Raw genomic sequence first — 12,156 nt, forward strand, 5'->3', positions numbered from 1 at the left:
TGACACGCTAGCTAGATAAATCAAGGAAGCTCCACTTTTGTTTCACACTGTCCTTAGATTGACCAACCACATTGATACTGTGATCACTAGGTTGGATCCTCATCTTTCCATGTTGTTTACCTTTAACAAACAATAAATCCACGTTGATTTATTTTTTTTTTAATCTGAATTAAGAAGATCCCTATGGCTCCTAGTTAAATTTAATATAGAAAATGGAAGTTGAGAAATTGACTGACTTGTACATAACAATAATACTTTGTATTTCAGGGTTTGAGCCTGCATCAGCTCCAGCACCCTCAGTTCCCGCTTGGCAGGGTCGATCTATTGGTACCACCAAACTCAGACTGGTGGAATTCTCAGCTTTTCTTGAACAACAGAGAGACCCAGAATCAGTAGGTGTTATCCAAAGAAATGCCCAGTAAACTTAAATAGTTCTCTGCTCTTCTTAGTTATACCTACCCATTTCTAGCCTCTTCCTGCATGCTTTCCACTGTTGGCACTGATGTCACTTTGAGGCCATATTTCTCAAGGCTGCTATGATAGATATCGATAAATGCACTGTAATATTACTCCGATTACAGTACAATTTTTCCCTGTTCAACTTTTTTTTATAGAAGCTATTGCTTATGAAATTGAGGGGCTGTGTCATGTTTTCCTCCTTTCAGCTTCACTGCAAGCTGCACTACATAGCTATGTCAGTGTGCCTCATTGCTGTCCAGTCTTAATGGCTTGCTGACCCAATCTTCCAGTTATACAAAATTGCATGGTGATTTGGTTCACAGTTCAGCAAAGTACACCTCTACCCCAATATAACGTGGTCCTCAGGAGACAAAAATATCTCACCGCGTTATATTGAACTTGCTTTGGCCCCCCTGTTCCTTGTTCCCTGACCACCCGCTCCAGAGACCCCCCATCCCTAATCACCCCCAGGACTCCACCCCCACCCAACCCCTCTGCTCCCTGTCCCCTGACTGCTCCGACCCCTATTCACATCCCCCGCCCCCCAACAGGCACTCACCAGCAGCGGCGGGAAGCGGAGCAACACGGCCCCAGCCTGCTCCACTCCGCCACCTCCCAGCCGCGGCGCTCCGCTTCCCGCCACTGGTGAGTGCGGGGAGGTTGGGGAAAGGACATCCTCCGCACTCACCAGCGGCAGGAAGCGGAGCAACGCAGCCCTAGCCTGCTCTGCTTTCCTGGCCCTGGCCCCAGCCATGTCACTGGGGCGTTGGGGAAAGGTCCCGCACTCACCAGCGGCGGGAAGCTGAGCGACGCGCCCCCAGCCCTCTCTGCTTTCCTTGCACTGGCCCCAGCCATGTTGCTGGGGCGTTGGGGAAAGGTCCCGCATGCATCTGTGGTGGGAAGCAGAGCACCGCGGCTGGGAGCTGGCGGAGTGGAGCGGGCTGGGGCCAGACTGCTCCGCTTCCCGCCACTGGAGAGTGCGGGGAGATTGGGGAAAGGACGTCCTCTGCACTCACCGGCGGCGAGAAGTGGAGCAATGCGGCCCCAGCCTGCTCTGCTTTCCTTGCCCCAGCCCCAGCCATGTCGCTGGGGGGTTGGGGAAAGGTCCCACACTCACCTGCAGCGGGAAGCGGAGCGCTGCGGCTGGGAGCTGGTGAAGTGGAGCAGGCTGGGGCCAGGCTGCTCCGCCTCCTACGGGTGGGATCCCTTCCCTCAAGCCCCCTCCCCAGAGCGACATGGCTGAGGCCGGGGCGAGGGAAGCGGAGCAGGCTGCTCCCGGCCCCCTGCTAATCCCCTGGGCCACTCTGGGCCTGCAGGGCCCCCAAAAGTGCCCCCCCCCACAGCTCCTGCCTCCCAGACCCTGGGGGGGGAGCCCCGACCACCCCCAAGACTCTCTGCCCCTTATCCAGCCCCTCGGCCCCAGCCCAACACCCTTAACATGCTGCTCAGAGCAGCGTGTTGGAACTTTACTGCATTGTATGCGAACCTGCGTTATATAGGGTAGCGTTATATCGGGGTAGAGGTGTACTTAAGCATGTGGTTAATTCCTGTTGAAATCAATGGGTTTTAAGCACATACTTAGAGATAAGCTTGTGTTTAAGTTGTTTCTGGAACAGGGATATAATTTAAGGACATGCTTACAATTTAGCATGTCCTTAGGTGCTTTGCTAAACCCAGGCTTTTGTGATTTGGGCAAAAATTTCTCTAGATACCAAGAAAAGAGCATAATCACTTCTGTTGCTTTCAGTTTGAGTCTCCAGGAGCATATCATTCCACTGAGTCACCTAGTTTATATTTTTTAAGGAACAGCCATTTGGACAAGAAGTTATTTTGCTTCAAACAAATGCTGAGCGTAAACCTTCCTAACCTAATTTGATTTTAAACTTGTTTAAATTTCTGCTCCGATGAAGAGAGCAAGAATAGTTGAGTAGTTTGTAAAGCTTACCTGTTTAGAGATCTAAATATGGTGCTTGCTTTGACTTCAGTCCGTTTCTCAGTGCCAAATTCAATATTTAAAAAATATCTAGATTCTGCACTGCAAAATCTCAGGCAAGTCCATGGAGCTGAGTGTAATATTTCTTATTTAATCCAACCATTAGTGAGCTCATTTGATGAAATAGCTCCTAATATTAATCACTGTGTTGTGTCTTTGCCATGAAAACTTATCAGCTTAACTCTCCTACTGCATGTCACAAAACACCATGAATCAAAAGAGCTTGTGTCAGTTTGCAGTGGAAAAACATGTTGTTGAACCTGTGAATTTTTATTGAGATTATTGCTGAAAAGCAAATACTCTGATGAGCATGTGGTATAGACAGTCCTTTCTTCTTCAAATTGCTGGTAAAATACAGTAGCTTGGAGTAGCATGGAGCTGTTACATGGTGTTTATAATTCTGTTCTGGAAACCATAGAATTTATGGGCTATAGCTAGGTGATGTTATCAAGGGAGTGTTTACACTGCATAATAGAGATCAGAGACATAGTACAGCAACCTTACATCAAAGGAATCCTTAAAACAGAGAAACATTAAACTAAAAAGTGCAATATATTTTAGCAGTGAGATATTAAAATATATGACCATATGTTGGGTTGCTAACTGTCATATTTTGGCATGCTGGTTTAACTGGAGTGTCTGTATTTAGAGAGAGGGACAGTTCTACTCTGTTACACCGGTCTGTATCCAGAGTAACTCCACTAACTTTTGTATATTTATACTATTGTTTTTTTATCCCCCTGGTTATGCATTCCATCAATTCCATTATTCATTTGGATCAAAAGTAGCACCCTTGTTTCTATGTTCTTGCCTAATGCAGTGGCTTTAATATACTCTGGGGGTCAGACTCTGAGCTCCTTTACCTCAGTGTAAATCAGGAGTGATTTCCTTGAGAGGGAATGGTAAACTGTATAAATCTGGGAACAAATGACGTAGGCTGTACTTACAGGATGGGGGACTCTATCCTGGGAGACCGTGATTCTGAAAAAGATTCTGGGGTTATGTGAGCTCCCAGTGTGACACTGTGACCAGGAGGGCTATAGTGCGATCCTTGGATGTATCAGCTGGGGAATCTTGCGTAGGAGCAAGGAGTCCTGTATTTAGCATTGGTGCAGCTGCACTTCGAGTACTGTGTTCAGTTGTGGTCTCCACAATTTAAGAAGTATGTTAATACATTGGAGAGAGTTCAGGGAAGAGCTGTGAGAATGATTGAAGGAATAGTAACCATGCTTTAAAATGATAGACTCAAGAAGCTCAATCTATTTAGCTTAACAAAGGAAGGTTGAGGGGTGCCTTGATCACAGTTTATAAGTGCCTACATGGGGAACAAATATTTTACAATGGCCTCTTCCATCTAGCAGACAGAGGTATAACAAGATCCAGTGGCTGAAACTGAAGCTAGACAAATTTGCACTAGAAATATGGTGTAAATTGTTAACAGTGAGCATAATTAACCATTAGAACAACTTACTAAGGGTTGTGGTGGATTTTCTATCATTGGCAGTTTTAAAATCAAGAATGGATGTTTTTCTAAAAGATGCTCTAGTTCAAATAGGAATTACTTCAGAGAATCGCTCGGGCCTGTGTTATACAAGAGGTTAGCGTGGATTATCACAGTGGTCCCTTCTGACCTTAGAGACTATGAACTCAGTGGAATTACTCCTGCAGTAAATTTATGCTGAATGTTTTATTTTTCTTAAATGTATAGAGATACAATATCTATAGGCCCCCATCCTGTGCTCTGAGCACCTATACCATAATTTAAAAACATTCAAGAGGACTGCCCATAAATATAACAACTTACTCCCCTCCTCAAGAGCCTGGGGAAAGAGATGCCCCTGGCAGCATGCACAAATCCAGACTCTGGAATACCAAGGCTGAGAATGAGTTCCAAAGTCATTAACTCTTCTCAGACAATGTACTGTCAGCAGCTTTCTGTCTTTTGTATCAAGGGAGCGCCCACCCAAGTGTCTTTGCTGGTCTCATTGGTGGCTGTATTTCATGAGGAGAAAGGTGGATTCTCAGGTAACAAGGTCCCTAATCATCTAGGGTTTTGTAGATTAAAACCAATTTATGGAGAATTCCCTCTGGAAACTTAGTGGGAGCCCCAGTAAGATCACAGAGCACTGGTTATAAAGTGCTCCTGCTCCCAGTGTATAAGTGGGATGCAGCATTCTGTACTAGCTTCAGCTTCTGCAACTCTCTTGGCTGCAGGAGCTACCTGGGTATCCAAGATCCAACACCACTCCCAACTTGAACAAATGACAGTCACACTTCCTCAATGAAGGGTGCTGACAGCAGTGCAGCCAATATTTCCAGCCATTTCCCTCAACCCACCAACTTTGTCAGCCTCATGTAGACAGACTCACAGAGAGAAGACTCTCATACAAGCCCCAGTTCCATCTAAATGGGTAATTTGCTCAAATGTTCTGGCTGGCTCAGATGTGATGGTGTCATAGAGCTGGGTGCCATACTGAATGCAGCGCAGACATTGTCCTTCCAGGGGCTTCATATTCACACTATACAGGAAAGGTGTCAGTTGTAGATCCCTGCAACACCCACACAAGAGAACCTTTGGCACAGAGGACAATTGCTCACAGCTGTCCTTTGGGCTCTTAGTGAGATAGGAGCAGGGCCACTCCAGAGCAGCTCCAGCCACCCTTTCTAGAGTTTTCAAATGAACCAACAAAATCTCATGGTTACTGTATCTCTAGCAGAGGCCAAAATTTACCATTAAGTGCTACCAACCCATAGAGTGATCTGTCAGAGTAGTCTTATCTCTCAGGATTGCCTGATAACTCATTAAGTTCCATCAATTTCCAAAGGCACACCAGCAAACCAGTTCCATTGCCCTGTCATTGCAAATCAAAGGAGATGATGGTCTGTGCATGACAGAAGGGTAAATCTATCGCTCCCACATCCACACTCTACCCAGAAATGTGAGCCAGTGTGTTGAGAAAATAAGGTCAGAATATGACACTTGTTGACCTAATTGTTTTACATTTCTGCAAGTATTTATGGAGGTTCTCAAGAAAGCCTCCTCTTAAGAAGTTCCTAATAAAGAAGTATATCATCATATAGGTTTTGTCTTCATGCAGCCTTGTAAGATGTACAGCATAGAAGTCCGTGGCTTATTCACTGTACACCTAGTATATTAGTGATTTATGGGCTCTGGCATACACAGAATGCCACACAGGAATAGATGATGTTGCACATGTGTCTCCAAAGTTGTAGGGAAAATGTATGTTTGAAAAATAGTATGTGATTGTGTAACTAAAAACAGCATCATGATGCACATGCACAGGGTGGCAAAGTTAAAGAAATGAATTTTCTTTCCTAACTTCTGAGTGGTTAAAACCATGTAATTGAAACATCCTCTTTATATCATTTTCATAATGGAATTATTATTATTCTACATTAAGATGTAACATTTAGTTTAATAGATATGTATCAAAGTTTGGAAAACATGTCTGTTTTATACAGCATACAACATTTGTATCTCTAGGCCATCTTACAGTTTCAAAAAATGAATAATAGAGCAGTTCACTGACAAAGTAAACATTGTCCTCCCTCTGAGGAATAGAACGGCTTTAACCAAATAGGTTTTTGCCAGATTATATGTGCACTGCACTCACACCACTGGAATTAATAATATGAAACCAGCTGAGTGAAGTGAATAGATTTGCAACATAATCGACTACTGATGGTCAAAACATACTGCTCTGGCAACTGTGGGTATCAAAAAGTCATGTCCTAAGTATTATTTTTACGTGCAGTAGCTCAGCATGAAACCCATTGCACTAGTACAGTACAAGTGAGACTAAGGCTCAGCAGAGGCCTCTGAGCTCTCATTTTCCAGGCAGGTGCAGACTTTCTGGGAAATGTAACACATACACTTGTATTACAGAGAAAAGTTAGAGACTTGAATTGAAAAATAGTGGTGAAGAAAGCCTGGATAAATACCACAAAGCCCTCTTTGGAGTAGCCTAATATCTTGTAGAGTTCCTGCCATGTAGGGGTGAGAACCCCGCAAGCATTTGCCTTTGATTGGGAGTGCATTGCGAGGAGCTCCCACGGTTTCAATGCACTACATTTACCTGAATGGTTAACTAGAGTACCAGTATTATGAAACTACTTGTATCTTTCTTTTAAAAAAAAATACCAGCTGCTTCAGTATTTGTATTTTACAAAAATAAGGCACAAAAAAAGTAAATTTATTGTCAGTTATAAACCCAAAGTCATATAATTCTTTAGTCCCACTGTGGCAGTTTCCTTCCATTTCTGCCCAATTCAAATGTTAACCCTTCATACCAGAGTTTGAATGCTCAACCATTTGTGTGTTGGGCAGCGAGTCAGTGGCAATGGGAGAGGGTTCAGAAGGCAAGTGGGTAGGAATAATAGGACAAAAATCTCTGAGGTGGAGTAATAGTAGGAGGCTGAAAGGAGAGAAGATAGAAGGGAGCCAGAGAGGTGGGTTGAAGGGAGAAGAGTGGGAGCATCAAACAACCTGGGAGAAGCTGTGTAGGAGAATGACAGGAGCAGTGTGGGAAGAGCAGGGCACAAGCTGCAGCTAGCTGATCGGCCTGTCAGCAGAATGTTAGGAGTTGCAGCTCTTCTAACCAGCAGAGGGGAAGGGTGACGAGCCATCCATAAGAGGTTGGCGAGGAACCGCAAAGCTAGCCAGGGAGGGCAGGCTCTGTGTAATAAAAGGGGTTGGTGCTGTGCTTCTTTGCTCATCCAGCTGTTCCTGAAGTGTCACTCTGGCAGCTTCACTTAATTTGTCCTCTTCTCATGGGGAAAACGTGAGAGCTCCCACTTCGTTACTTACAGTTTTGAGGGTGGCTGATAGTTTACCATTAATATGGTTTGATTATCTGGATCCTACTGTAAATAATTGCATGCAGAATAGTCCAAAGACTATGGAACAGTCTCCCAAGGGCAAAAGTGGAAGCTTCCTTGCTCAGAACATTGAAAAGGAGAATGAACAAAGCCTTAAAAATATATATTTTAGGGAGCACTCTGCCTTGGCAACATAATGACCCGAGAACTCTTTGGATTTTGCAAGAAATACAACTGATAAAACTTAGTCTGGATTTATCTTGGGCACTTCGGATTTTTTTTTTTTTTTTAGTGACAGAGAATTTTCCAACAAACTCCAAAGCCATCCCTGGAGACGAAATGCCAGCCCTACACCCTGACCTCATTTAGCTTTGCTTCACAACATTCTGATTGTGTCTGCAGTTGTGGCTCTTTATCTCTGCTATGGGAATCTGCTAGTATGGAAATCAGTGTTAATTTTTTCCTAATATAGAAATAATTTACAAACAAGAAGTGCACAATAGTTATGTACGTTTTAAGCAATGAAGTTTTAGGTTGTTGTACTGCTTTGTTCCTCTTTTGACCTAATGAATATATGTAAGCTTTTAAACAAGAATCTACAGAAGCTTTTAAACCAGAATCATGTAACAATTTACTCCGTCCTTGAAATAGTCCAAGCGTGGCCAAACTTACTGACCCTCTGTGCCGAATATGACAATCTTCAGAAATTGGAGAGCCAGGGCACGCCTGCTGGGGTTCGAGGCTTCTGCCCCAGGGGAGGCACCTGCGGGGCTTGGGGTTTCAGCCCTGCTCCTGCTAAAGCCCCGAGACCCTCCCTCCCCTCTGGGCAGAAGCCCCTACCCTATCACCCTGCTGCAAGCAGAGGTCCTGAGCTCCTCCCACCCCCAGTCTAGTAGGTGGAGAATGGTGGTAGGGAGGTGTGGGGTAGTTTGGCCACCCATGAAATAGTCTTTCAGTACTTTTTTACCAGTAATATTTCACAGTAAATAGAATTAAGTACTATTTTTTACTTTAGGCCTTATTTGCCTGGACAGTGTCCTGTTGACTTCAGTGTGTTTTAAAAGTGTATCCACACAGAACTTATTGCAGGGCTGGGGCATTAAAGATTTCTGGTGCCCTTCCAATGGTAATGAACATGTAAAAGTACAAGAGCCTGTAACTATCAGGCAGTTCTATGAATTCAGGGTCAGTATTCTAGTAGATTTCAAACCTGCTCCATAGACTCCTGTCCCTTGGAGGATTCTTTTTCCAAATCACAGAATTATTCCATTTAAAGGTGAAATTTTAAATAGCAAAAACCTTCTAAAATTATAGAATGGAAATAATTAGCCTACTTTAGCTTTCAGTATTTTTGGAAATTGCAAGGTAAGATGTAGGATGCCACACTTGGAACATCTCTGAATATTGATTCTGCAGCTCCGGATGAATAAAGTGACTCCCTCTTTAATGTGAAAAACAACTAAACATACACGTGCCAAATTCCTTCTGCTTTTTCTTCCAAATTCTCTGGTCGTTTATTAGTTTGGTGGTCCTTTGTCCTTACAAACAAACTATAGAATTTCACCTTGTCAGAGAAATCTCACTTTGTAAGAGAAAAAGTACTTTTCTTTAATTGTATTCCAACTCTGTATATTTGGAACCTCACCAAATTAAATGATCATATTTACCAGTATGTTACTGTCAGCCTAAGATCTCTTTACTTAGGTGCTTTGTGGTTTCACTATAAGAGTTCCTGGGAAGTTCAGAACAAATTTCTATTCATGGTTAAACCAAGTAAATGTGTTCTCTAACAAGCAGAAGTTGAATCCTCAGGCAGATTAGAGAGAGCCTAAACTATTGTCTTCCTCACAGGTGTTTCTAACATGCAAAGACTCAAAAAGTTAAATTATTATAATTTCAATACAATAGACCTTCTCCTAAATATATTTTACCTGTCTGAGTCTCCTGTTGCAGCCCAAATTGATCTGATTACGTATCTATTAGTCAGTCTACCTCCAAAAAAATTTTTTTTTCTTCCCTCTCTCCTGAGCATTCAACTGTGATGACTGCTTTCACAGCAACTTCCAGCACTTGAAACAGTTTTACATCTAAAATTCCTTACAGCTACAAAGAATAGCATGAAGAGCAAATTTTCCAAATTAACCCACCTACCCGTAATGTGGGGTAATAGCATTAGGTCCAAAAATCAGAATTTGTTTTAAAAAGAAACAGTGGTAGGGAGATATAATCTTAATGGAAATGTCTCTTATTTTTTATTTCCGAGTTTGTTTTTTTTAAACAAGGCTTTTGCATTTAAACATTATCCTGTAGTATTGTGAGTCAGAGAGCATTGTGAATGAGAGCCACAAAGTGAAGCTGACTAGAAATGGATCATAAAAGTGAAACTGCTAACCTGTTCTCATTGTGCAAATGCAATAAAATGCAAAAAGTTAACCAAACCACCTCAGCTGATGACAAAAAAAAATGACATTTTAAAAATTCTCTCCATTTTAACTGTGTAAAATGTTGCAGAGGCTCAGGAGTTTACTTACGTTATATTATCAACACATCTTAAGCTGTGTTTGAAGTTTATCCTCTTGTACTCTTGATAGGCAGCATATCAAAGATGTCAACTTTTTGGTTGTATGAAACTCTTTGTCTAGCCTCCTTCTTACATAAAAAGAAGAGCAAATACACTTAAATGTAGATGGATCAATCTTTTAAAAAGAATTAATTTAGTGTGGTGGACTCTAGATTCAAGTTTATTTTAATATAAAGTTGAATTAAGTACACAAAAATATGGAGTTCACTTCTGTTGACGTGTATAGTGAGTATGCGTCTGCACTGTGAAATGAACATATGTCATACTCTGTAAAATTTTAAAACTTTACTTTGATAAGTAAATTGTCAAAATACTCTGTATTTAGACATCTAAATTAAAGTGCCCTGATTTTTTCAGAGGTGCTCAGAACGGACAGTTCCCATTGGTTTAGTATTGATATAATCCTGAAACAGGCTATTTGATAGCAGTCCCTTGTGGCTGCATGGAGCCCCATTGGCTTCAAGGGGGTCTGTGCAAGTGTAGGGCATCTACCTGCATAGTTGTGACTACCTCTACCTGTGGCAGGATTGTGACCATAGGTGCCCAAACTTCGTTGTCCAGTATGCAAATATTGGTGGGAATGAGTAGAAAGACATGGCAGTAACTAATTCTCCAAAGTTGGCCTTCCTTAAAGTTAGTGTGACCAGGTGTGAAAGATCATCCACATCATTCTTGTTCAAAATCTGTCACTCTTAGTAAACATTTTCAAAATAAAATAATAACCACCATTTTTTTTTTTTTGGCAGAACCTACCCAAAAAAAAAAATCAATTTTGTTGGCTCCCCCTGCTTGCTCTGCAGTCACAATTAGTGAGCAAACACTGCTTCCAGAGCTCTGCCAAGATCGTTATTGGTGCTTGTGCAAAACCCAGGGAGTAAAAATAACCGTATTAATTTTGACTTCATTAGATGCATAGGGGACCACGGCTGACAAGTGGAAAGTGGAATCAGCAGAGATATTTTATTTCAAAAACTCCTAAGAGAGGATTGCAAATAATGGAAGTGGGTTTTTAGGGATGTAAAATTACAATGAACCCTTGTTGATTCTCACTAATGGTCAAGATGTGAATTGGGAAGTGTATCAGTGTGGGGATAAATGCAAATAATTATACCTTGGTAGCTAGCCAGGAGCACTGTATCATGCGCTAACCCTGCCAAACACAGCTGTAGGATCTAGCTTGTTTCTTAAATTGCAGTTGTTTGACTTTGCAAATTTAATAATGTTCTTGTAATTAAAGGAGGGGCTTTTTGTGTGTAATTCCCTAGTTTTTTTAAAAGGCAAACCTGAAACAACAGAAATTCCATCCAGTGCCATCATCTTAATGCCATGGTTCTTCAGTGGGCTTGGAACCTTTCAACCCACAGATCTCTGTCATTTAAGCTACCGGAGTAATTGGTAGCAATAGTAGCTTGTCATCTTTTTTGTGGACCCAGCACTAGAGGGGGCAGAGGAATAGTGGATCAGGGATCTTGGGGTCCATTCCAGGCTCTGGAGGCGAATGTGATCTAGTGAGCAGAGACTCTTTTCTACCTGTTTTCTCCAAACAGGACCCTTTCTGTCCCCCACCTGCTCCCTATCCTGTCTCTTCTCTAACCCTGGTATCTGGCCCCAGTCCCATTGTCCTCATACAGACAGTTGTTGTCTTCATTCCACAATCTCCATGCCCAGCAAGATCTAGTTTCACCCCTCCTAACTCCCCATCACAGTCCCAGTCTCCTTGCACAGTCATTCCATTTCCCCCAGCTTTTCATTCTTAGTCTCCTTGCCCAGCCAGTCCAAATTTCTCTGCCACTCCCCAGTTCCTCATTCGGTTTGTCTCTCTCTCCTACCCTGGCCTCCAGTCACACCCCAACTCCCCCTCCAGTCATTTCCAGTCTTCACTAGCTCCCAGGCACAATCTCCCTCCCCAGGCTCTTCATCTAATCTCAGTGCCCGCCTGCTTCTTTGTCCCTGTCCCCAGCCAGTCCTGGTTCTCCCCTCTACCCTGTTTCCTAGTCAGGCCTCCCCCTCTCACCCCCCCGCCCTCCCAGCCAGCTAACTGGTTCCTACTCTTTATCCCACTCATTTCCAGTTTCTGTCCTACCCCCAAGCTTCCTGTCCCACTCTGTTCCCCTGTTCCTGCCCCACCCTGCAGATCTGGTTCTCGCCCCCCTGCCAGGAGAGGAGCCAATGACAGCAAAGGAGAGACAGGCCCCCTGCTTTCAGTTCAGGTGCTCAGACCCTGACCTGGCATGGCCCGCAACAGACCAGAGCGGGAATGTCAGGGAAAGTCTTACTCATCTGC

The 12,156-nt window shown here is 43.2% G+C and overlaps 1 protein-coding gene across 4 annotated transcripts in view; it reads left to right on the forward strand.

The window, feature by feature from the left end:
* The window catches only part of TEAD1 (TEA domain transcription factor 1), a 205,422-nt gene that overhangs the window by 162,577 nt on the left and 30,689 nt on the right, over positions 1-12,156 (forward strand). For all 4 annotated transcript variants that reach the window (XM_078853225.1, XM_073347635.2, XM_073347636.2 and 1 more), the window contains one exon: positions 268-392. In XM_078853225.1, the coding sequence (XP_078709351.1) occupies positions 268-392 (125 nt within the window). The remainder of the gene's footprint in view (positions 1-267; positions 393-12,156) is intronic.

Source organism: Lepidochelys kempii, chromosome 6 (genome assembly GCF_965140285.1).
Source record: "Lepidochelys kempii isolate rLepKem1 chromosome 6, rLepKem1.hap1, whole genome shotgun sequence".
Lineage (NCBI taxonomy): Eukaryota > Metazoa > Chordata > Testudines > Cheloniidae > Lepidochelys > Lepidochelys kempii.